Here is a 24,762-nt window from a genome sequence, read left to right as displayed (position 1 = left end):
GGGGGACCCCGAGTGGGGGTCGAGAGCCCGCGGGCAGCCTGAAACCGGGAGGGGATGCCGGAGCTACGGAGGGAGCGGTGATGCGAGGGGAGAGCTGCCCCTGGGAGAGGCTGGGGCGCGGGACGGGCAGGGCGGCTGGGAGGGCTCTGGTGGGAGAGGGGTCAGTGCGGGAGCGGGGCCGGGGGAGCCGGGCAGGGGGCCTGGGCTTAACCCTGCCCTGCCCGAAGGGACCGATGGCACGTGTTGGCGGTGAGGGCTGAGGATGGTTACTTCTCATCAGTCCCACCCTGGTCCTGTGCAGCCCCGCCAGGGCTGCGGTCACGATGGGGTGTAAGGGTCCGTGTGCCAGTTACCCGGGGCTGCGTGGGGGCTCTCTGAGGCGGTGCCAGTCCCACTCCTTCTCTGTCTCTGTTGCTTGTCCCAGTGCTGAAAGGAGGTAGAGTAATTTGAGGCTGAGGTTGGGGGATGTCACTCCACGACCTTAAGTCGTTTGTCTCCAGGCCGTAGCCTGTTCATGTATGAAGAGTGACAATTGTTTTGCTTGCGTGCAAACCCGGAAAGGAGGTGAGACAGTGAAGTTGTATTTGGGAGTGACTGCATGTTTGTTTCAACCCAATTGACAGCTTGAGGGGGAAATCCGAGCCTGTCACATCCTCTGTCTTTATCTTTTCTTTCTTTGGAAAGGACTGCACTGTCCTTTCCCAGGTAAAAATGGCTTTGCCTGTTTCTTCCCTCTGCCTCAGCTATGGAGGTGAAAGAGAGACCCAAGCGTGCTCTTCCAGGCTAAACACACTTCATGCCAGACAGACAGCTCTGTGAAGGATGCTGCTCCCTTTTCATGTGGCCTATGAACAGTTTCCTCATCGTAAAACTATCAGTAAAAGGGTTTCTAACAGTAACAGGGTTTTTCCTGCCGATGGTGATGAGGAGGGGTGTGTGCATTCAGGACTCATGCTCACCAAAAGCTGGGGAGCACTTTGGGGTTCTGCAGTGCAGAAATAGCTTGAGGTGGCTTTCCCTGCCTTTCTTCCCAAAGCTTGTGGCTGGCTGCTCTTTCACAGCCTTGCTTTTGCTGGTTTGGCTGGTTCATGTGCAGGCTGGGAGCTTGTACAGTTCCTGATCATATCACCAGAAGAAATTCTTTCAGGCAAAATCAGCAGTTCTCTGCTAGTGCTGAGTTTTACCAACACTTTGCATAGAGAAGCATCTGTGGACTGTTAAGGAGATCCCATGAGTTTTTTCATCAGAATAAGATTAAAAAATAACTCCACACCCTACTGGTTAGCCAAAGGTTTGTAGTGGATGCTAATGCTTGAAGTGAGGTAGTCAGCCACGTGCTCTCTGGACTTGCTGCATAGTGCAATTTGAATGCTGTCCGTGGATAGAAGGGGGACAGGATACACTGAGAAGCTACAGAGACTTCAGAACCTACCAAAGAGCCTGAGGACTGATGCCAAGTGTTGGGCAGCACCACAGCACCTGTTTCAGTTCTTCTGTCCGTGGACCATGGGGACCAGGCAGTGGGGATGGTGTCTGGAGGGGACCAAGTCACAAGCCACACTGCAGAAGGGTGAGCTAGTGCTTCTTTAAGAAAAACTTGGGAAGTCACATCCCTAACAGAAAAGGTGTGGATTACAGGAATGATTAGAAGTTAGATACAGGAGTAGGATTACAAATGGGATGAACATGTGTCATAGAAGTTGCTGCAGGATTGGGGCAGGAGTCATAGGAGGGTTTAGGGCATCCTGGCAGCATTAGAGGTTTGTTCCACAAATGGGAAAAATGTGCCTTTCTTAGGTTTCTCCTTTTCTAACTTATGCCTGTTACCACCCCAAACCTATTTTCTCCTGTTTAGCCAGGTATTGCCTTCAAAATTTTCTTGACCCTAGCCTTGCTTCTTGGTGTAATTAACACCAAAATCCAAGTTAAGTAATTCAAAGGCAGTAGTTGGAAGGGTGATGAAAGTCTTCCAGTTTGACTTTTAAGTTGCATCCTTCTCTGAATTTGTATCCTGATTTTGAAATATTTTTCACCTGGTTTCTTGTGAAAGGGAGGATTATATGATCACATGTTATGTACCTGAATATTTCTGTTTATTCCTCCTGTGACTTACCTTTGTGTTGGCCAATGGATTCAGATTTGGTGAAGGGATATTGCACAGATATAGAGTCCTAGAAGCTCTGAGCCTAAGTATAGTTAGACAGAATACAGGAACCCAAAATGGTTTGCATCCTTCTTCCCAGAGGAACTGCATAAAAACTAAAACTGTATTATTAGCCACCAGTGATTGCTAGTGAACAAGAGACTTTATAACCTCCCACACCATGGGAAAAGTTTTGATCAAAGCTTGTATCCTAATGGACATGAAGTAATCCAAATGCAGGATACAAAGCCAAGAGAAACAAGGTTTCAGAAGTGGTTGGTTCCTTTTTTTCTTTTTCTTTTTTTTCACAAGAAGCTAATGGCAGTTACATCCAATTCAAATTCTTATTTTGTTTGCAGCCTTCTTCTTCGGGGGTGTGGGGGTTTAATTGCATATTTTGGAGGAACAGAAGACATACATATCAGCCAAAAAGAAATAGCTTGTTACCATTCTGAGATGCTCTGTGAGTCCATGGGTGTCTTTTCAGAACATCAGTCAGCATCAAAATTAGTTTCCTTAGAGTGTTATTCCTTAGTATTTTTTTGGCTTTGCAGACAGTTAGATTGCAGTTACAATACAGTTAGAAATGGAATGTAGTTGGAGTGCATTCTGTCTTCCCAAGTCAGGATTTTCTTAGTTAGTTCTTGGTTCTCCTGGAGAGGTGCTGCAGCAGCATGCAAAGGATTTTGCTCCTTCCCTGGGGTGTAAGTGTCCCTAGTGTCAGCTGGAGCACTTGATGGCCAATGCAAATTACTGCTGGTATCCTGATTTTTCCGCAGGGCCATTGACCTGTAGGGATAAGAGGAACTGGGAGTCTTTGTCTCTACCAAGAGACGTTGCCAATCAGTTGGTTGAAATACTGAGCTTGTGCACTGAAGTGGCTTCGGGGTCCTGCTTGGGTCAGAGCGTGGTCGGGGTTAATATAATCTGTTTGGGGAGTAAAAGTTGGAACAAACACATGGGGGTTGTTTCTCTAAGTAGAGCAGAGAAATATATAAGTATTTTTAGATATGAATGTGACTTCCCTCACTTAATCTTCAGAATGAAACCATGGACACGCTTTGTCTGGAAGAGCTGACCAAGGTTTTAGCACCCTTTCATGCTCTGCTCTAGTTGCCACCTGAGAACTTGTACCAAGTTACCATGTACCTGGTGATGCTATTACCACGTTTCTTTAAGTAGAACTTTTCCTTCACTGCATAGACTGAATAGTGGAGTTAGGCTGTTATTTTCTTTTTGCTTTCCACAGGCTTTGGGGAACCATGAGTTTGATGAAGGTGTGAGTGGATTATTGGATCCTCTTCTTAAAAATGCTAATTTCACAATCCTGAGTGCAAACATCAAAGGGAAAACCCCATTAGGAATTGAAATGATGAAATACGTGAAACCTTTTAAAATAGTGCATTTTGACTCTGAAGCAGTAGGAATTGTTGGCTACACTACAAAGGAAACTTCTTTTCTTTCACAGCCAGGTATGTTTTCTTTATTATATAAGTTTTATATACTTTTAGTATGTAAGTTTTATATAGTAACAATATCCTTTGCTACTTTTATTACTTGCCCGCTTGTTTGAATCCAAAGATTATTTTTTACAGCTGAAAAATGAGAAGTTTGTTTTATCAGTCTTTATTTGTATTATGCAGCTTTTTAACAGCCTGATTTTTAAACTGGAGGAGATTGGTTAATATTAAAAGCCATTTTCTTACAGACCTGAGTTATTTAACATCACTGAATGATCTAAGAATATAATAAGGTCAGTAAGATTGCAGGAGGGCTGTGGGGGTTTTAACTGTTGTTTAGGGTTTTGCATTTATACTCTATTATATTGTTATTTATCAATTTAAACAAAAGTTAAAACTAGCTTGTCTCTAGAGTGAAGTGTGTTCAAACCAATATATTTCTCTGTGTGATGAAATTTTGTTCTTGGATGCCTCCATGCTTAAGCCCCTAGTAAAAGCAAAGAGAGCTTCACATGTGTTTTTGAACCAGAAGTTGCCCAAGATGTTTTTAGCTTCTCAAATATTTCCAGAAATTAGGCTCCAGAAGGAACACCCATTCAGCTTTTACCACAATTGCTTCATTCATGAGTAAAATTAGAATTAATGAGGACAAAGACTTCTCAATTTCTGACCACTTTTCCAGCGTTTCAGGGGGTTTGGTTTGTTGAGTTTGGTTCGTTTTTTTTAGTAAAGTGGTCGTTGGTAGGTCTGTCAGAATGAGAAACACATTTAAATCAGCTGTAGGAGATCTGAGTCACTGCCTGCTTGAAGTTCAGCCACCCCCTGACAAGATCAGACTTTCTTCCTTGATTTTTTCAGTAGGGATGCCCCTAAACCATCCACCACTGGATGGTTTAAGACATTGAAAAGAGCTTCATACTGCTTCTCTTTCAGTGGCTAAGTGATAAAGGAGTATTGCATAGCTTTCTTGAGAAAAGGAATATTCAATACTTTGAGGAAGTATTAGAATATAAAACTGTGCTTTTCCTTCTGTGCTGTGTAATTCCTATGCTGGATGTTTTAAACTATCAGGAAGTGGACATTTGACTCGGAATAGATTTCTGTATCACTTCTATTTCACAGTGGTTTGGTTTTGGAGTTCTTTTTGTCTTTCAGTGAAAATTGTTGTATTCAGGGTAGGCAATAGAATTTCACCTGTGCTTGAGGGCAGGTGGCATCTGACATCACAGTAAGTTTGGAAAATGGACAGACAGAGGATATTGTTTTTCATTAAGGGTTCATAAAATAGATCTCAGCTCTTCTTCCAAATGACTGTGTTGGTGTGATAAGGTCATCAAATTAACTTTCTTACAAATAAATATACTAGAGGAAAATCCAGATAGCGCTAGAATGACATTGAGGCATTTAAATACATTTCCAATAATATCTAGACATAATATTGAATGCCTTGATACATTGAGACAGCACAACAGAGACCACAACTAGAAAAAACCAGTGTGTGAAGGGAAGGCTTGTTAGCTCCATAGATGGAGCTAAAGCAGCTCTGGGCTAAGTATATCCCACAGTGTAATTGAGCAACAAGCAAGGCAAATTCTGACAGCAACTTTTATAGTCATCAGAGTTTTTTCTAATTTTCTGCTTTGCCTTCTCAGCACTTGGAAGGTTTGAAAATGTGGATTCAGAGTGTGTTAATATAGCTCAGTGTCTATATATCATCCCATGATTTAGCAATCCTTCAGACTGATAAGGTCATGGCAGAGGTGGGTTGATGGCAAAATAATTGTCAAGCTACTTCCATAATTCAAGGCGTAAGTTACATTGTGAATTTTAAATTCAGCACCTTGCTTATCTCTACACACATCTCCCAGGTGATTCACTTTTCCCAGACCCTGTAGCAATTGCTTGGGCATGCTGAACAGTCTTAGGCTGTTCTTGAAGCAAACAGGAAGCTTGAAAATGCTGAAACATGTGAATTCCTGCATGACTACTTTCAGTGACCTCTTTCGTGAGCTTGATTTCTTCTGTTGATATATCCCAATACCTTCCACCCAGTTGAGGAATTACAACTTGAACTTTTTGTTGTCTGCTTAAAACAGCTCTCAATGTATTTTAACAGAGTATCAAGTCTTTTTAAATCTCAGTGTTTCCACTGTGAAGGAACAATTAATCCCTGTTGAAGGTACTGTTAATATTACTGTTTGGAAACCTTAGGAATGGGGAACTCCCAGCAGAATTTATAGATTACAGCCAATTTTTCTGAGGTTCTCTTCTGTGTTCCTCAGCTGAATGCACACACATTTTTATTTTTTTTCAAACATCCTCCAAGAGTTGTTCCTACCTTGGCACACAGACAGAATTGTCTGTGTATTTGTTTTGCACTGATAATCCCAAGACCATCTTTCTAGTCTTTGATGGCATAAGCTCGCTTGGCTTGAGTTCTGCAATGATATTATAAAGACCACAACATCATTAGGGTTTTTATCTCTCCTGAGAAATGCTACGTTAACTTTTGGTGCTGTAAAATAACATATCTCCTTTTTTCCACTGTCTTTTTTTTTGCACAAGATGCAATCCTGAAGCTGCTTACTCTGTAACCCTATGGGTAGCAAGATGTTTACTAAAACTATCAACTTGGCAGAGTTTTCTAAATTGGAATTTAAAATTCCATTTATTCCACTTTATTCTGGCTAGCTTGCATAGTATTTTCAACATGCAGCCAGTTCTTTTTCCTTGTTCATTTATAGCACAGTTGGATGTTTTATCTGAACCTCTACCCCATCTAAGAAGAGAAGAGAATGCCACATCAGTTTAATGCCTTGAAAGAGAAGCGAAATAAAGCCACAAGCAATAACTAACTCCTAAATAAGCACTTTATTTCAATTCAGATTGTTCTGAAAAAATGCAGAGGTGAGTGCTAAGCAGTGTGTTGCTGTTTGCCTGGTTTCTTAGAGAAATGAGCCCTGGGTATTTGCTCTTAGTCGCCCGCTGTGTGACTCCTGAACCTGCTGGCCCATTTCAGCTTGATTAGATCCGGTGCTGAGGATGATGAGGGTACAAAGTGGTGAGAGATGCCATGTCTGGGTCATGGAGAGGGGTGCCAGAAGGTCCTGCAGCCCCCAGGCAGGAACCCCTTTCTGAGGGTGAGGTGGGTGGGTTTGCTGTGCCCCCCAGCACCGGTGGCTGCCTGTGCCCTGCTGTAACAGTCCTGGGAGAGAGATGGACATACTGGCATGGGACATGCCTTGTTCTCCCCCTCAGTATGCAGGTAGACTTGTTTTAAAGTGGGTTCAAGATTAATAATGTGTCTTTCGTGTACGCTGCTTTTTAGGCTGTAGAGGGGTGGCAGAGCTGGTGCTGATGGGGGGAGCTTGGTTGCCATGGGCCACCTGGCTGTGTGCCATGGGAGAAGCTGGCCTGCAGGCAAGTGTGTGCTAGCACAACTGGCCAGCAGCTCCTGCTCTTGCTTTAGAGAGCCCAGCTCTCCTTACAGAACTGGTGCTCACGCTGTGCGTGCGTGGCCATTGTAGCTGGTCCATAGGTGGGTGAGATGAACACATGGTGGGCTTATGCTGAGCCAGCCTTGCTGGGATTTCCACTTTTTCCAGTAGCTCTGTATCAAACCCTGCTTCTGTCAAGCACAAGGATGTAGAAAAAGGGGCTGGAGCTGGTGGGTTCCCTCTGCCTGGAGAAGGAAGGCTAAGAGTGAACCAAGTGCAGTCTTCCACTGTCTTCATGGGGTTTATAGAGAATACAGGGACAGACTCTTCCCAGAGGGGCACAGAGAAAGGACAAGAAACAATGGGCTCAAAAAGTACCACAGGAAATTATAGTGGGATGTAACGAAAACATTTGTTATGGTAAGAGGAATTAAGCCATGAAACAGGTTGACCAGAGAGGTTGTGGAATTTCAGCTTGTTTGGACAAGATCCTGAGCATCCTCATTTGGCTTTCAGTTCCTGCTTTGAGTGGGTTTTGGCCTAAATGGTTCCCAGAGGTTCCTTCCAACTTCAATTAACTTATGACTCTTTGATTCTAAGAAGAGGTCCACAGGAAGAAAATGTGGGGATGTGCTGCACAATTCGCTCTGCAGTGTCTAAAACAGAGATTCCCTCTGGCAGTAACCAGACTATTCAATGGGTGTGGTGCTGAACCAATTTATGTAACCCTCTTTTATCTCTCCCATTGTAGCAGCTTCCTCTTCATTTCCTGAGACTTTTGCTCTGAATTGTGGATTCGTTTCACTCCTGCCTTTGTTATGAAATAATGTAAATCTTTTGACTTAAAGGTATAATTCAAAATTGTTTGATGACAAAACTCTGAAAGGAGAGGAATGAGGTAGAGGGGAAATGGGCCTAATTTTTACATGGTTGTCTTCACCAGAAAGTTTAGGATAGCAGTTTGTTGTCTCTGTTCTTAAAGCTTCATCAAAGAAATTAGCCTCTTACATAGGAAGTCCTTTTGTGCAATCCAATGCACTGTGCTCAGGGTAAGAGTGCATGTTTATCTAGTGCTCTTGTAACTGTTTGTCGTGCTGGAATAATTTCAGTGAACACGGAAACCTTGGAGAAAGATGGGGAGTTTCCTAACATTGTGCTCTGGAGAAGATTTCTCCTTTCTGTTCTTGTTCTCATGTTCTGGTTTCAGGATGGTAGCTCAGTTGTGTGCTGGATTGTATTGGTGTTACTGAGAGTGGTTCACAGTCAGTGAGATAATGTGTGTAAAAAGGCAATTCAGACTTTAGTGCAGGACTTTGAAGAAGCTGCTGTTTAAAGCTTTGGGGATGAAGGGGTGGGGGGAAGAATGAGATCAGTGTGGAGTAAAAAAAGAGGTGTAACTGGGGAGAAGATGGAAGGTCTCAAAGAAATACAATTTGGGCAGGAAAAAAGTTTTATAGTAGAATACAAGATTTTTCTAGTCACTTACTGATCTATTTAGTTTCCTGTCTCTAGTTGAATAATAAAAGCCATTCCATTTTTTACTCCATAGCTGGTATCACTGGTTTTTGGTTTTTGTTTGTTTGTTTGTTTGGGTTTTTTTTGTGGAGTTAGAACTTGTTTAGTATAGGCAGCTGCAAATAGCTCAGTGCAGGGATGCTGCACTAGGGTAAGCACACAGGTGCTTACAGGTGCTCCTGAGAGACTGGAGAACATCAGACCACATCATGAGCTTGAGCCAGCGGAGGGCATTTGAAACCACTGACATTCAAAGTTCTATTAATTACATAAAGTAGAATCTGATATCAACTACTTTTTAAGGTACCAGTATTTAAGGTACTTTGCAAATGCATTCATGCTTGTTTTTTTTTTTTTTTTTTTTTTTTTAGGAGATGATGTAATCTTTGAAGATGAAATTGAAGCATTGCAAGTAGAAGTGAATAAACTTACTGCTATGGGAGTGAACAAAATAATTGCCCTAGGACATTCTGGTTTTACTGTGGACAAAAACATTGCCCAGAAAGTGAAAGGAGTGGATGTTGTAATTGGAGGACATACAAACACATTTCTCTATACAGGTATTTTACTTCTACAAAAACATTGCTTCTAAGGCAAAGCTGAAACTGTTGCTCTTTAAACTTCACAAGTTCCACAATTAAGGTTTGCTGCTGGCTGTACTGGGCTAGAGTCATGGCCAATACCTCTCTGTAACTTCTGTGGAAGAAACTAATGTAAAACAGTCACTGAGCAAGAAGTGCCCTAACTCACTGAGAAGTTCTTTAATGCTGTGAAGGTGACAAAAGTGGGACAGAGGAGCAAAGGTAGTAATATGGGCAAATTACTGCCAACCATATTGTACCTCTTTAAAGCTCACACATATAAAAGAGCAAATAAGGTATTTGCAATTAAACTTGTATGTGACTTAAGCAAAGTCAGTCATATAGGACTACAGAAGTGAAACCAGTGTTGATTTTCCACAGAAATTGATTCTGTATTTATAGGTCTCCATTAGCCTTGCCAAGGCTTTTCCCAAGTTTCCTCTGTCTTTTTCAGTCCTTCTTTTAATCTCTGACTTTATTCCTCTTTTTCCTTAGGGGTGATGTAATTCCAGAGTTAAACATTGTTGACCTGATTTCTCCTGCAGCAAAGCTGCTTTAGGCAAAACCTAAAGCTTCTCCAGTGCTGCTGCTTTCCCTGTGCCAGTGTGTAAGGACACACGTGACCAAAAAGCTGGGATTTTTGAAGCCATCAAAGATAGTTTGTTAAATTTAGCAGAAACTTAATTAACTGGTTGAGACTACACCAGGAACTTAATGTAATTTTCAGTTAAATTCCCCTTGTGCCCTAGTCACAGGGGTAGCACCATGTACCATAGGAACTTGCCCACTTTCCACTGTCTATTTCATCCTCTCCTCCCTCCATTCATCCCCTCTCACTTCCTCATGCCTTTTTTCTCTCATGTTTTACTGTCCCACTTGTTAAACAATAGCATGCAACAGTTACACATTGAGCAGTTTGGAATATCTCTTGAATTTGGCCTTGGGGAATAACTTTGATCACTAAGCTGGAGCCACAAAGTGTTTTCACACCTACCCACAAGCCAGAGGCCACAAACAGCCTGGGGGTGCAGCAGAGAAGTGGCCAAACTGGAACAGTCAACAGGACTGTCCATCCCATCATCTTGTCTTCAGAAGTGATCAAGGGAGGATGGTGAAGGAACAGTGGACAAGCCTGTTGAGACACTGTACTCAAATCTGCCCCCATCTCCCAGCAGCTTGCAGCTCAGGGACTTCCCAAGCCAGAAGTGGTGTCCTGGTATTTACTACCTCCCACTGGAATTCTCCCCCCTGAACTGGCCCCATCTCCCTTTGATTGTCTTCAGCCTTCACAACAGCCAGTGGCAGGGTGTTCTACCACTGCCCTGCACATCCTGCAGAGACCTTGCTCTTTTGTCTGTGTGCAGCCTCCTGCCCACTGGTGGCATTTTTCAGCAGTTTTATTGAGTTATTTTTGAGATGGGAACACCAAGGATGCATGCAGTGTTCCAAGTGTGCATTCATCATGGGTTTACATGGTGGAATCCAGATTCTTTTGCACAGGCTTGTTGGTCGATGCCTGTAGAGAGTTTGTGCCTCAAAGTGGTAGCCAAAGTAGTCAGAATGTCTTATTGGGTGTGTCCCATAGGGCTGCCACTGTTCACCTTTGGGAATCATGATCTGCAGAGCTCTAGGAGCTGAGATACCTAAGCTCATATGCTGTCTAGATCTGAAGGAGTTCACATGCACCTCTCTTGGCATCCTGGAGAGTACCCCACTGTCAGACTAGACTAGGTCAAGCTGCTTCATCTTCCCACTTGGAGCTGTTCCAAGATTTCCAAGGCCAGAGAGAACACACAGGAGAGGACTCTGCAGCCTTCAGAGTAAAGAACTGAGATGGGAGTGGGTTCTGGTCCCTTTTCCAAGGGCCATACTGTTAATGAAAAAAATGGTCTCACTTTATTAACAGTGAGGTGAGAAGAATTAAAAAAAAGTATCTAGGGGAGATACACCAAAAAATATGTATCCACTTACTTAGTTAAAATAAGCATATATTAATTTAATATCTTTGGGGATAAGAACAAGTGAAAATTCTTTTCTTTTCAGAAGGAGCAGATCTATCTTACAACAGAATAATGTCATAGTGATAATTCATCCTGCAACAAATTATCAGGATGATAAAGTATTTCTTCAGAAAGCAAGAAATTAATATGGTGCTGGACAAGCACTTAACCGTGTGCAGCTGATCTGAACTAAAATGATGGTCAGGAAGTAACTTTCTCTTGCTAATGCTCTGTTCATGGGAGGACTGCACGAGGGCAAAAGATCAAAACCTTTTTCAGTTTCAAAAAAGCCAAAGCTACATGTGTTAGTCCTACAAGGTTCATATTAGCTCCAGGATTTATTGAATTCTTCCCAAAATAACTATTGAATAGTGAAGAGAAGCCAAGAAGCAACTGTCAGTTAGGCTGAAAGTGGCAAAACTAGTTCTCTGGTCAATTTGGTTCAGCTTGTAGTTTGTAACAGCCATTCTCCCTGGAGGAGAAGGAGGATTAGAGATAAATATGGATCGTATTTGAATTGGAGGAGGAACGTGTGTCATGTGGCTTATCCCAGGATTTCAGATTACATAAACAACTGTAAATGGAAGGAAACCAGTTGTTCTCTGAGCCATGGAAGGAAAGAGACTGCTTTCCTCTGGATCCACGTCCTCTGTGCCCACTCCCCATGCCCCCACCCCACCAGCACCCCAGCTCTCATGACACGGGTGGGAAGCGCCGCCGGCTTTGGGACGGGAGGGGCCCCACTGTGGAGCCCCCACACAGCACGTGGTGCTGCTCAGAGTGGGGTAGAAATACTGACGGGAATCACAGGGGGGAGGGCTGCTGCTCGGATAATATTGTCAAGGAGACAGGAGAAGGCTGGCACCCTTGAGACAAGAGCTGTGCTGTCTAGTTTTTGTTGCTGCTTCCCTCCCCTGCATGGTTTCTAAATCCTGTGGTTGTGCCAATTGAGCTGAGATCTTTTCTCTCTGTAAATGCCTGGCTTTAATCTGTTTCCAAGTCCTGCATTTAATCACCCTTCAATCTTTGCAGGTTGATAGGAGTGTTAAATCCACGGCCACATAACTCTAATGCTAATGAAGTTTGCTTTTGCAGAGGGTTTGCAGCCCGTCTGAAATTTTGGAGGCTAAGTTTGGGGTAGTGAAAAACAAATCAGCTGAGTGTATGCACAAATTCACAGAACTGCTTGTTATTCTGACTGCGTATTATCAATAAACGTAGTTTAGACTTTTTCATATAAAGAAATGTGTGTTTTACTAACAGTCTCATTTTCTGCCCAGTGCAGAATCATATAGTGTGAAGGCTTAACAGCCAAATTCTCAGCCAGAGGCCGGTATGTATGTGTTACTGAGAGGTTTAGATTGAAATAGTTAGAATGAAAAATTCCTTTGTTGCCATGATGTCATGGAGGAGTGTGCTGTCACAACTTAAAAAACACTCTGGCAGTTATTAGAGCTTGTGTCCTGAAAAGAGCATTGTCTCTTATGAAATAACGTAACTGAAGAACCAAATGTGTGCTTGTCATCCAGTACATTCATTGTCATTTCTGCTTAATATTCTACTTGGTTGTTGTAAGGCTGAGAAACAGAAATGTCATTCTAATAATTCCTTGGAGGTTACATGGGCTGAAGACCAGCTTTACATGCTTTCTTCATGCAGGCATCCCACCCTCTACTGAAGAGCCAGCTGGCCCATATCCATTCATGGTTGACTCAGATGATGGAAGGAAGGTGCCAGTTGTACAAGCTTATGCTTATGGAAAATATCTGGGTTACTTAAATGTTACATTTGACAAGAAAGGAAATGTAGTTGAAGCAGTTGGAAACCCCATCCTGCTGGACAGCAGTGTTCCTGAAGGTACGTGGACTTAGGCGCTTGAATCTGCCTGCCCTGCTGCTGCAGTTCCAGTGTTGTTATGCTAAATTCACAGACCAGAGCACAGAATAATTCAGTTTGCTTCCTGAGCCTGCAGCTCTCTTCTGGGTAGGGTTCAGGCAGTGTCACAGTTGTACCCGTTTGCCTCTGTTTCTCTTTCTGAACGGTGGTCTTTGAATTTTCACAAGTTCAGTGTATGTTTTTGTGTGTCCTTTTGTGTGTCCTGAAAGTCCTTCTGTAGGAACTCGGGCCGTGTATTACCTTACCTTTTGGCAGAGCTCCTGTAGTTATGATTTACAGGATTATGAGCACTACTTTACACTGATTTGCTAGAGGCTGGGTTCTTCAGAACAGAGTTTAGGACAATGTATGAAAGTGGAAATGTTCCAAAAAAACCCCACAACTGGAATACTCTGGCAATGTGCAAATATAACATACAAACCCCACAACTTCTTGTTTTCAATGCTGAGTGTGTTCAGTGTTTCAGCTCTGAAACATGTAAAGAACTGGGGGGAAGAGGGTCTCTCTGTTACTTTCTGTTTGTGACTATCTGAGCAGTGTTACCTGCTTCTGGTCAGCTCTGTAGTCACCTGGGGCTGCTTCTCTAGGCTTTGGTTCTTGTCCAGTGTTTGCTGTATAAAGTTATGAGCTTTTACAGGACTTCCTAGCTTCTACCAGAGTATTTATAAAATGAATCCTTTAAAAGTTATATTCTTATTTACTGTGTTATTCTGAGTGATCTATTACTGTAATGAGATGATGTAAAGAGACTTTACATTCTCTCTCAGATGTCAGTAGAAGTGAAAATGCAGATACACAGGTGCACTCATTTTATAAATGTTGCAGTTGCTGACAGTTACATGGCAAATTGCTTAAAACTAATAGCTGATATAAAACAGTTGTGATGTTATCTGTCTGTATGTACAAGTATCTTTGTATCTGTTTTTTTTCTGGAAGAATTACATTTGCACCTGGCAGGCAGATGTGCATAGAGCATTAATTTCTATAAGGAGTTTTTACTTGACATTGATATTTGAGCTAGTATTCCTTTTAGCACAACATTAAAGGGGAGGAAGGTATAATTAGGAGAAGGAAGAAAAGAGATGTCAAGTAAAGACCAAGCTCACTTGTATGTTGAAACCTCTCACCTGTCAGGGTAGCTGCAGACCCTGTCGTCAGATTTTAGAATCTAGGGCTAACCAAAACTATTTTTAAGTGTTATGGAGGTGGTAGCCTTTCTGGAGCACAGGAATAGCTTGTTCACTTGTTTATCCTGTCCTGCCTGCCCCACTTCCAGGCTTAGTTTGAAGTGAGTATAGGTGTTATGTGAAGAGTCTTTAGGGAACATGTAACATTTTAGTATAATGAAGAGCAGGGTTTTTTTTCCTAAGCTTTGTATTCATTTTAGTGTCACTAATATGACATGTGCAATGCTTATTTTACACTTTTATACTACTTTATAGATGAACACATTAAAGAAGAAGTGGAAAAATGGAGGAAAAACCTGGGGAATTACTCTACAGAGGTTGGACAAACTAGTGTTTACCTAGATGGTACAACCAAAACGTGTCGCTTCCAAGAATGTAACATGGGGAATTTCCTTTGTGATGCTGTGGTAAGATGTTGCCACTGCAGGTGGCAATCACATCTCAGTGTGACTCCAGAGCTATCAGATGAAATGCTCTCAGGCTCCAAATTATCAGCACGCAGGCTCTGTGCTGCTTTCCAACACAGTCACATCTAGTGTGTCCCTAGAAAGATCTGGCAGTAGCAACACTATAATTAATCTTCCTTTATAGAGGAAGGAGCAGTTTACTCTTTGTGTAGATCCTCATTTGGAAAATGGCTTGTTTGCTGCTGGCCCTGAGGCTGCAGTTTTAAGAGACTGATCTAAGAGCTTGTTCCTCAAGCTGGGGGGAGAGCTCAGCCCCTCCACCCCTCTCCTGCCCTGCTGCTGATCCCCACTCACAGCAGGTACCTTCTGCCCAACATTACCAGGCTCTGCTGTCACCCTTTTTTAATGCACTAACCCAGGAAAAAAAAAGCCAGCCATCAAAATCTGTGTAGTTTTCTGCCAAGTTACTGATCTGAATTGTCCCACCAAAGAGCCCAAAAGGTGCCAGCTGAAGCAAAGGAAGTGGAAGGGCCACACAAACAGCCAGGACCAGAAGAGGTAAAAGTGCCCAGCGCCCCAGCACAGGGGGAGCCACTGGCGCTTGCTGCATCCTGACAGGTACCGCTGGGCTTTAACAGTCACGTCACACCCAGAGGTGTCAGAAGTCACTTCCACATTTTACACTAGCTAGTTTTGAGTGTTTTACTCTCCCACAGCAGCACCATTTCCTTCAGGTGCTCCAGGGAAAAATGTTCACTACCATGACTGTTTCCAGAAAATGAGCATTGCCATAAATGTCCTGCAGCACTGCAGCAAGGGCAGAAGCCAATTAATAATCATGAGTTTTCATTTAGATATTTCCCCAAAGCTATTCATCCAGGCCACATGATTGCTTTTCTTGAAATCCTGAAAATAATTCTTAGTACACGGGCTAATTTCCAAATTAGCTTCAGATTTGGGAATTTGCATACAGTTCTACTAAAACTGTAGTGCCTTGCTTTTTCCTTCCTGCTAGACTTCTTTATACTTGTATTTGAAAAATGTGATCAAATGCTTTGGTTCTTTTTAAACATAAAGAAAGTAATTTTGAAATCTTTCAGAACTCAGATTTACAGTCTTCTATGTATTTTGTCTTGGAGGGTCAAATTCTATGTTAGTTAAATCAGTGTCTCTAGACAACCATCTGCAGTCATCAGTAGATACATAGATTGTTCTTCATGGTCTTTGCATGTACCTGTTCTACACTTGCTTTCCTCTCTAGTGCCATCCATTCAGGATATGAGGGTAAAAAACAGACCTTTCTCTACCATAGGATTTAATATTTAGAGCTGTCCTGGGAAATCCAGAGACTGAAAAATACGAGAGATGGATTGAACAATGGTATTGGGTCAAAACAGTCCATTTAGTTCCGTGCTGCTTCTCCCAACAGTAGCACAAAATCTCAGAAAAAAAGTTTGACAGACCCAGGTGGCATTTTCCAAAGGACTGCAAAGAACTGAAATGAGAAATGGCTGTGAAGTTGCTAACATCAGTGTGTGAGCTCTGATTTTAAACTGCCTCTGTGCTGAGGACTGGACGTCAGCAAGTGTAGAACCAGAATTTTTTGTGAGGAATTACAGCTTTGTAATCCTGTTATTGGTTCCAGGCAAATTAGTAAATCAGGGGTATGGTTCAAACTGAAATCAGCAAACGGGAGAAGATCTATTCATTGATTAACTACAAATTACAAATGTAAGAATATCTCATGGGTCTGGGTGTAGAGAACATCTTTGATCACTAAGCTGGAGCCACAAAACATTTAAGCACCAACAAGCCAGAGGCCACAAACACAGCATAAGAGTGCAGCAGAGAAGTGGCCAAACTAGAACAGTCAACAGGATCATCCAACCCAGCATCCTGTCAAATATTTTCCTTCTGTTGTCTCATTACCAGGTCAGACAGTCTGCATCATCAGTCTACGTTCAGAAACTTTTCTGTGTTTTCAGCCATCCTTGTCACTCCTCTTGGAATCTTTAGTCATTCTTGGAATAGAGAAAGCACACCAATTCCTGCCCAACCTCCATATGCTCTTTATTTTATAGACTCATGTCATGTCCTTCCCATATTTCTGTCTCTGTGAGCCTGAGCAGCCATAATCATAGTCATTCCTATACAGAGACCAGTGCATCCCTTCCATTATCTTTGTTTCTTTTCTACTCAGTTATTTCTGAGGATTAACACTGTAGGCTTATTATTACACAACTGAGTAAATCCCTGGTATCCATTTTCTTTACTCCTTAGGATGCCTCAAGCAACTATTATCTCATCCTTGAATTTTGTCAGAGTTTTACCACTGTTGGAGACATGATGCTGTGCAGAGCAGATTTTTGGGTCTGATCTAGTCTGCCTGTTTCATGTTCCTCCACTCTGTTGCTTCATTCTACTTTGCCAAAACCATTCCAAATACAAAATAAAACAATCTTGGAGAAGCTGAAACTTCTGAATTACCTGCAACATTCAACAAGAGATAAATTAATTTACATATTCCCCTACATGTACAGCTATATTTAAGGTCCTCTTCACTTCCCAGTTCTCAAAACAACTCAAATAATTTGTATTTATCACAGTTAGTGCAACTGAAAAATCATCCTTCCTTTCTTCAGCTGGCCTCCCCTGATTATGTTATCCACACACAGACTAAGAGGAGTTCAAGAGTTCATTACAGACAAAGGCAAATACTTTAAAGAACTCCTAGGATATGTATTTTGATTTGTTTTGCTGTGATTGTTTTTTAATAATGCAGTATTTTACAGTGGGGCTGAAGGTGATGTCAAAGAAGGTGTAAAACTTTTCTATCTTTCTTCAGTCTCAGATTGTATTTGGTGTAAATTTCCAGAGTCTGGACTAAGTGAAGATTAAAAATCAGTTGAAACATTTTCCTTTGGCAGCTTTATGAGAATATTGGACACCCGTATGACAAGTCATGGAACCATGTTTCAATGTGCATCCTGAATGGAGGTGGGATACGATCAGCCATTGATGAACAGAGCACTAATGGTATGTAAAACTGCAAGCTGAATGACAGCTTATCCATGGGACAGCAATGTGCCTTTGTGGCCAAGAAGGCCAATGGAATCCTAGGGTGAATTAGGAGTATGTCCAGCAGTCAAGGGAGGTTCTCCTCCCCCTCTACTCGGCCCTGGTGAGACCTCACTTGGAGTATTGTGTTCAGTTCTGGGCTCCCTGGTTCAAGAGGGACAGGGATTTACTTGAGAGAGCCCAACAGAGGCTTCAAGGATGATTAAGGGACTGGAACACCTGCCTTATGAGGAGAGGCTGAGAGACCGGGAGCTGCTTGGAGAGAGAGAAGACTGAGAAGGGATCTTCTTAATGTACAGCCTGTTAAGGCTGTTTCTTCACCTCCTGCTGCAGAGGGTCATAGGGTATGGTCACTGTGAGCCCTTTGTAGCCTGCTGTAGAATAAGTCAATCTGGGCTTTTCTCTATGTTAAGGTCTTACAGTTCTTATTTTCCTGGTATCACAGAAACAAAACCTGAAAACAGCTTTTTAGTTTTAGCTAAATCTTCCTGTAGGTCTACATGAGTAAGTCTTAAGAAACTGGAAAATTTACCTTTGTAAGAATATCTGGTTTTCTTCATCCTAGGTTGGTGGTGTGTAATCTCTTTTAGCAGAATTATTTGAATAGCAATACATGCAGTTACATCAAATTCAGATTTATTGGTCTTGATACTTGCTGGATGATAAAGATGCAGGTTCTTTGATTGGGACAATATATGTGATCCTCACCTCTATTGGCTCTCATTTTCTCCAACTGTACTTACCACATTCCTGGTCAAACATATGCTGCTAAATGATGCTAAAATGTTATTGTAACCTTTAAAAAAATAATAAAATAATGTAAACAAAGGCTTGTTCCTCCAGGTAGCATTACTTTGGAAGATCTGCTGTCTGTTTTGCCATTTGGAGGTCGTTTTGATCTGGTAAGGCTTAAAGGCTCCACCCTGAAAGAAGCTTTCGAGCACAGCGTGCGCAGATACGGGCAAGGAAGCGGAGAGCTGCTGCAGGTTGGAGGTACATTTTCTTCCTTCCCCTTCTCAGTTTTCCAAGCCAGCCCTCCCTTCTGTTGGCCGTGTGTGTATTACACCTGGAAGCCTCTTTAAGAATGGAAAGCAGGTTGGTTGTAGATTCTGGCCCTGTGCCTCTCACCTGCCAGCGAACCAACACGGTATGTTTCATTGAGCCGCTGCAGCTCATGGGCCACTGCTGTTCCCTTCAGCAGGGACAGGATTCCCAGCTGGCTCAGTAATCCGTAACAGCAGCAGTTTAATACTTCAGTTAACTACAGGAAGGGATAATTGAGGATAGCTGGAACACAGTAATAGCTACAACAAACTCCAGCTTTCAGTTCTTCACTGGCAGCCTAACCTGAAATCCCGAATTGGACATCTCTGCCAGTTATTGCCAAACTTCAGTTTATGAGAATCATTTTGTGCTCTTGTCTAATGATTGCTGATGGTTCTAGAGTTAGCCCAAGTAGGCTGTGGAATTGCTCCAGTGAATTTCAAGAAATGTTAGGGATGAACAGTTAAATATTGAAAACATAAATATTTCTTGAATTGCAGCTCCCCATACATTTACCCAGGTGTGTACCCAGGCTACAGTCACTTTTTTTGCTGGTGTCATTGTGATGCAGTGCACATCTTGCTGTTTATTTAGCAAAAACACTAAGCTTCCAGGGCAGAGGCTGAGGGATTTTTTTTCCCCCTCCATGCCTTTCCTGTGTAGCCTGATGATGGGGGCACTACCCTGCTATGTGATCTAGAACCCCCCCATGTGCCAAGGATGCGATTCACTGGTAAGTTACCAGGTTCTTGGGTAAGGCAGAGCAGCAGCAGCCCTTCTCAGTGCCCTTTGCACAGGAAAAAAAAAAAAAGGTGACTCTGGAAAGGGTTCAGGACAGAAGATCAAGAGCAGGGAGAGCATCAAGGTTGAAAGAGGCTCTGTGCTTTGGACAAGCTGTAGTGGCTTCCTGCTCACCAAGTCCTTTGCAGTGCTGTTCTGGGGACCTGACTCTCCCCAGGCTGTGGCTGAGGACAGTGCACAACTGGAAGTGTTCCTTCTGCAGTGAGCAGAAACCACAGCGTTCTGCCCTAGCCCAGCGTTCTTTTTTTCAGGACAGTACTTACTATCCATCCTAGCTGCTAAGATAGGGTGGCTGGTTTTAAAAGAAATCATTTCAGCCAAGAAGGCAGGGGAAGGAGAAAGCGTGTGACTGCAGAAATAAGGGAAGCTATTTTTACCTTGCAGTATCCTAATCCCGTGACTAGTAATTTCCTTCTGTGGAATAGTGATGAGAACAGACAACCAGATAAGTAACAGAGGTGGGACAGTACTTCAGCAGTTCTCTAATTTCATGGATTTTGGATAAAAGCAAAGAAATTGGGAGGAAAAACACAGGGTATTAACTAGTATCACTCAGCACAGTATCACCTCTCAGTGACACAAGCTAACATAAAGAATCCGTTGGAAATGGTGGAGAATGCTGCTTCTAGCCCTTTATGTTCTATAGGCACTGCAGAAAGTGGCAATTAAATGTGTATTTTCACAGGCATCCATGTGGTCTATGACCTCTCCAGAGCCCCAGGAAGCAGAGTTGTTAGTTTAGAAGGGCTTTGCACAGCCTGCCGAGTCCCAGCCTACTTCCCACTCGAGATGGATGCAATATACAATGTGACTCTTCCATCCTACATGTTATTTGGAGGAGATGGCTATCATATGCTGAAAGACAAAAATCTGGGCTACAATAAAGGTAAGGATGGGCTCCAACAGGGTAGCAGACAAACAATTCCTAAAAGTTAAAAGATCTTTTTATAGTACATGTCTTGGACTTCTTGAGTTTACTGGCTAGATCAAATTTGCCTCTGATCTGACTGCACTGGATTCCTGGTCTTGGTTGTAGCCAGCCATTATATTATTTTTCAGTTAAAGCACAGAAGTTTCAAAGAGAAACTAAACCTTGTCAATTCAGCACTGCTGTGAGAACAGTTCTGGTGTCATGATAAATCAGAAAAAAGGCAAAAAGCACATTATAGAGAGCACGTTTTGTGTACTGCCTTGCACTTTAATTACTAAACACAGCATCACCAAGAAAGGTGCTGTTTTCTTCAGACCTCAAAATTCTACTGTATTGGAAGTATTTGCAAACACAGAATCGTCAGCTCTGCCACCGAAGGACGTGCAGCTCAGCTCAGCAACACAGAAGGCAAGGGGAGAGATGCCAGCGTGCACTGCAGGAATTAGCCTGCTGCTCAAGAGCAGCGGGACACTCACGAGTTCTGCAGGCAGCAGGAGCAGGCAGCAGGAGCAGTAACAGAAGCAGCAGCAGGGTGCCTATAAAGGAAGGGTGTTCTAATGCTGCCTTGGGATTCCCTGAAGTAGCAGCTGAAAGAAATTCAGCATTCCTACAACTGACATGTACATCTTTTAGGACCAAGGGAAACTTGAAAAAAGTACTCGAGTTCAAAATTATTTCTGAAAACAAAAAGGGTGTAGTGCTGATTTAAAAAAAACCAAACAAAAACACATAAAGTATTGTCTAGGAACGTATCTACATCTTGCAGAACTCTAATTTCATACGTTCTAATCTCAGATGGTGAAAGCATGCTTTCCTTTTGGACCTTCACTACAGACTATTCTTCTGGTTCTACTACATGTTTCAATTTAAAATTGATTCTCACAAGTGGGATGGCTGTTCTCAATCAAACTCAGTGTACAGCTTGTAAACTGGGGGTGACAGGCATGGGCTGTAGTTTTCATACCATATCTGTATATGTAGAAATAAATGCATGTGGAGAAAAATAATTAGGAATCATGAGAGGGAACATCTTGAAAGCTTCTAGTAGTCCAGTATAGCAGAGGAGCAAAACTAATTACTTTTAAGGTGGAGGTGTTGCACTTGAGGATTTTAAGAGCTTGGATCAGACATGGCTCATATGACACTGTTGGCTGCACTGACTCAAGGGGGTCTTCCACTGTAGAAAATCCACATCATGGATGTGGCAGCAGAGCACAGACTAGAAATTCTTCCTAAGAAAGGTAACGTAAATTTGAAAGGCTCAAGTGATACTTTATCAAATCTATAGGACTCTCACTCAAGCAGGTGGGGAGACCATCTCAACCTACCTAAATCTGACTGGAAGTTACCAGTGCAACAGAAAGATGGGGTTTTTTTTGTTTGCTTGCAAGACAATGCAAAGAGAACTCTCCTATTTTCCTTTTTCCAATGAGTTGCTACCAAGGTTTCAGGCTACAAACCACCGCAGGTGTTTTATCTGTGCACAAGAAACAACTCTCCACACCTCTACAGTGACTTGACAGAATGACAAACCATAAAAACCAGGTTGCTTTAAGACTTGATGTGAAAGTGCAGTTTTAGACAGTTTTCTTAAGTTTTGCTTGAGAGCTTGGTTGCTGCAGAGAACACTATCTTTATTTCTTTCTTTGTTCAGGTGAACCTGATGTTGAGGTTGTTTCCCGTTACCTCCAGAGAATGAAGAGGATTTACCCTGCTGTTGAAGGTCGAATAAAGTTTTCTTCTGGAAGTCTTGTTGAAGGAAGTCTTACCCTGATTTCTGTATTGTTCATTGTAACATTCTTGTATACTTGATTTTTTGCTCCGTTATGTTTTTGTTTGGAGGAAGACAGGAGGAGAGATGCTGCTGGCAAAGGGAAAAGAGAACTGTCCTCTTTTCTTACACTAAGGATGAATGAGCATTTAGGTTTCTGCATGTCAACAGTATGCAAAGCAACAAGCAATTGTCTTTAATCTGGTAGAATCATTGAAGCACACAGGCCAGAAGAAGTGGGCAGAATTCATAACTTCCCTTAGGTTGAATCAGCAGGTACAAACTTGCATAACCCACAATTCAGCTTGATGTTGCAAGAAGCAAAGTATCAGTGGATATGAGTGGGAGATTTTTAAGAGTGCTTTAGATCAGGTCAGATGTTAAATAATCTAAATCATCATACACATGATTTTCCATGCTCATGAAAAGCATGAAGGCCAAAGGTAGTTCTGAAATTATTTGTATGCAGTGGATTCAATAATCTAATTGTTTTTTAAAAAACAGTAAAAATTGTTAAAACAGTTTAAAAGAAACTTCATGGGAGCATTCTGCAACTTCTTCCAAAATTTTTTTTCTACATATCCTTGAAGCAAGGAGCAAATTGAGCAAAGTATATGTTGGCTGGTCTTCCAGCCATCTTCTTTTATGTCATCCTGTAATTTCATACACAGAGATTCTAGGGAATTAAAAGACTTTTACTGATAACAGCTAAAGCAGATTTTAAATAAAAAGTACAGATGTATTATTTACTTGTAATTGATATTAAATTTTCATGTCTTTATTGAATAAAGAGATTTTTTCAGAACTTAATGTTTGTTATTTACAAGAAAATGTACAATGTGGGGTTCAAATGTCACATGTCCATTCCAACAATGCACAGCAGATGTTTCTCCTGCGTGTCCAGCAAGGTCCCTGCATTCACATCCAACCAGACACAGCACTGGCATCCTTCGGAGCCTGCCAAACAGTCATGGAGAGAAAATTTGACTTATTAAAGTAGAAAAAGACATATTTACATACAAATGACTGACCTGAGCTGCAGCGACTAATGGCATTGGGAAACAAGCAAAACTCTGCTCGAAGCTGGAGTGAACAGAAGGCTACTCCGTCCAGGGTTTTAATGATACTTCTCAAAATAGGTATTTTCTTCATTCTCTGGAAGTTCTTGCTTCCCCCCCATTGCTAACTGCTAAACACAATTTCCTGAAGACAGCAATTTTCTGCTCTTGAAACTACACTGGCTTGAAATTTTTTCAACTGGATTGCTTTCCTTCCTCTGCAAGGAATGCTTCTCCTGTTTCTGCTGTCCCTTTTATTTATATCCTGTCTGACAAGACTTCCCAGGGACTGCCTGTACTCAAGTATTTTTCAGCTCTTATCCTTAGAACACATTCACTTGTGCATGCTGCCACTGAGCACTGCATATCTGGTGTGATGGAGTACATATCCACACTGGTATGTGTAGCAGGGAATACCTCCAAGAAACCAGATTTCAAGAATGGGAAGCAGATCAACATCCCCAGTAACAAAACTTTTCCCACTTCTCCCATTTCTGTTCCCCCTGCCAAAGCAATGCTCAAAACAAAACCTGCAGGTTGCTCAGGTTTCTCTTTAAATGCTGACCAACCTGAAATAGTTATCTGTTCTTCACTGTAACTACAACACATTTTGGTGTCAAGCAACTCAACAAGGGCCAGTCTCTGTGAAACAGACAGGACAGCCCCTGGAGTGACTTCCCCCTCCCCTCAGTATAACTGATAACTTACTAAGAACCAGTCATTACTTTTAAACTTCCCTGTTAAAATTGTTTGGAAGAAACAATTGTCTTCCCAAGTGGCTTCACAGTCAGTTTGCAGTCATTTTGGGGAATTTATATTTTATCTTTTTTTAGGGCTCCAGATGAAAAGCCCTGCCCTCTGCCCATAACCTCCCCATCCTGCATTTCCCTTCCCTGAGTGATCCCTCAGCTGCCTCACTCAGTCCATCACAGTCCTAGAACCCTCATGACCAAGTCCACTGTCAAAGATCATAGAAGCAGTACTTTGTTCTCTATTGCTCTCACTACATCCAAAATAGGAAAACAGCTGAAGTAGTTCCTGGTTGAATTATTTTCTCTTCCTTTCCTCTACTAAAATCTGGGTCAGCAAATTCCCTCACTCTGTTCCCATCAGCTTCAGCCACAGAGGATGGAGGAGCCCAGGCCTCAACTCTGCTGTTTCACTAGGACCAAAGGTAGTATTAGAGGTCCCTCAGCAGGTGGTTTTCTGATACTCCACAGAGCAGTTACATGAATGAAAGAATAGATTCAGAAGTTGCAAAAACCTTAATCCAAATCTAAATTAAATAATCTTTTATTGATTTGTTTTCAAATTAAAAAAAAACAACAAACCTATTAAATATACACACTGTGAGGGAATCACAGACTGGCTGATGCTGGAAGGGATCTCTGGAGGTCATCTGGTCCAACCACCCTGCTCAAGCAGGGTGACCAACAGCCAGTTGCCCAAGACC

General features: G+C 42.2%; 2 protein-coding genes across 2 annotated transcripts in view; one reads left to right on the top strand and one right to left on the bottom strand.

The window, feature by feature from the left end:
* Nucleotides 1-323: 323 nt before the first annotated feature.
* NT5E (5'-nucleotidase, ecto (CD73)) lies at nt 324-22,292 on the top strand. Its single transcript, XM_010000545.1, has 9 exons — nt 324-436; nt 3,347-3,615; nt 8,927-9,115; nt 12,796-12,993; nt 14,475-14,626; nt 17,554-17,662; nt 18,548-18,697; nt 20,235-20,435; nt 22,135-22,292. The coding sequence occupies exons 1-9, from the start codon at nt 324-326 to the stop codon at nt 22,290-22,292; spliced, it is 1,539 nt and encodes a 512-aa protein (XP_009998847.1).
* Nucleotides 22,293-23,002: 710 nt separating this feature from the next.
* SNX14 (sorting nexin 14) overlaps nt 23,003-24,762 on the bottom strand; it is a 52,995-nt gene continuing 51,235 nt past the window's right edge. The window contains exon 28 of the mRNA XM_010000531.1: nt 23,003-23,208. Within this exon, the coding sequence (XP_009998833.1) occupies nt 23,170-23,208 (39 nt within the window). The 3' untranslated portion in view covers nt 23,003-23,169. The remainder of the gene's footprint in view (nt 23,209-24,762) is intronic.

The sequence above is a fragment of the Chaetura pelagica genome, unplaced genomic scaffold, assembly GCF_000747805.2.
Source record: "Chaetura pelagica isolate M959 unplaced genomic scaffold, ChaPel_1.0 scaffold174, whole genome shotgun sequence".
Classification (NCBI taxonomy): domain Eukaryota; kingdom Metazoa; phylum Chordata; class Aves; order Apodiformes; family Apodidae; genus Chaetura; species Chaetura pelagica.
This window is presented reverse-complemented; position numbering and strand designations above follow the sequence as displayed.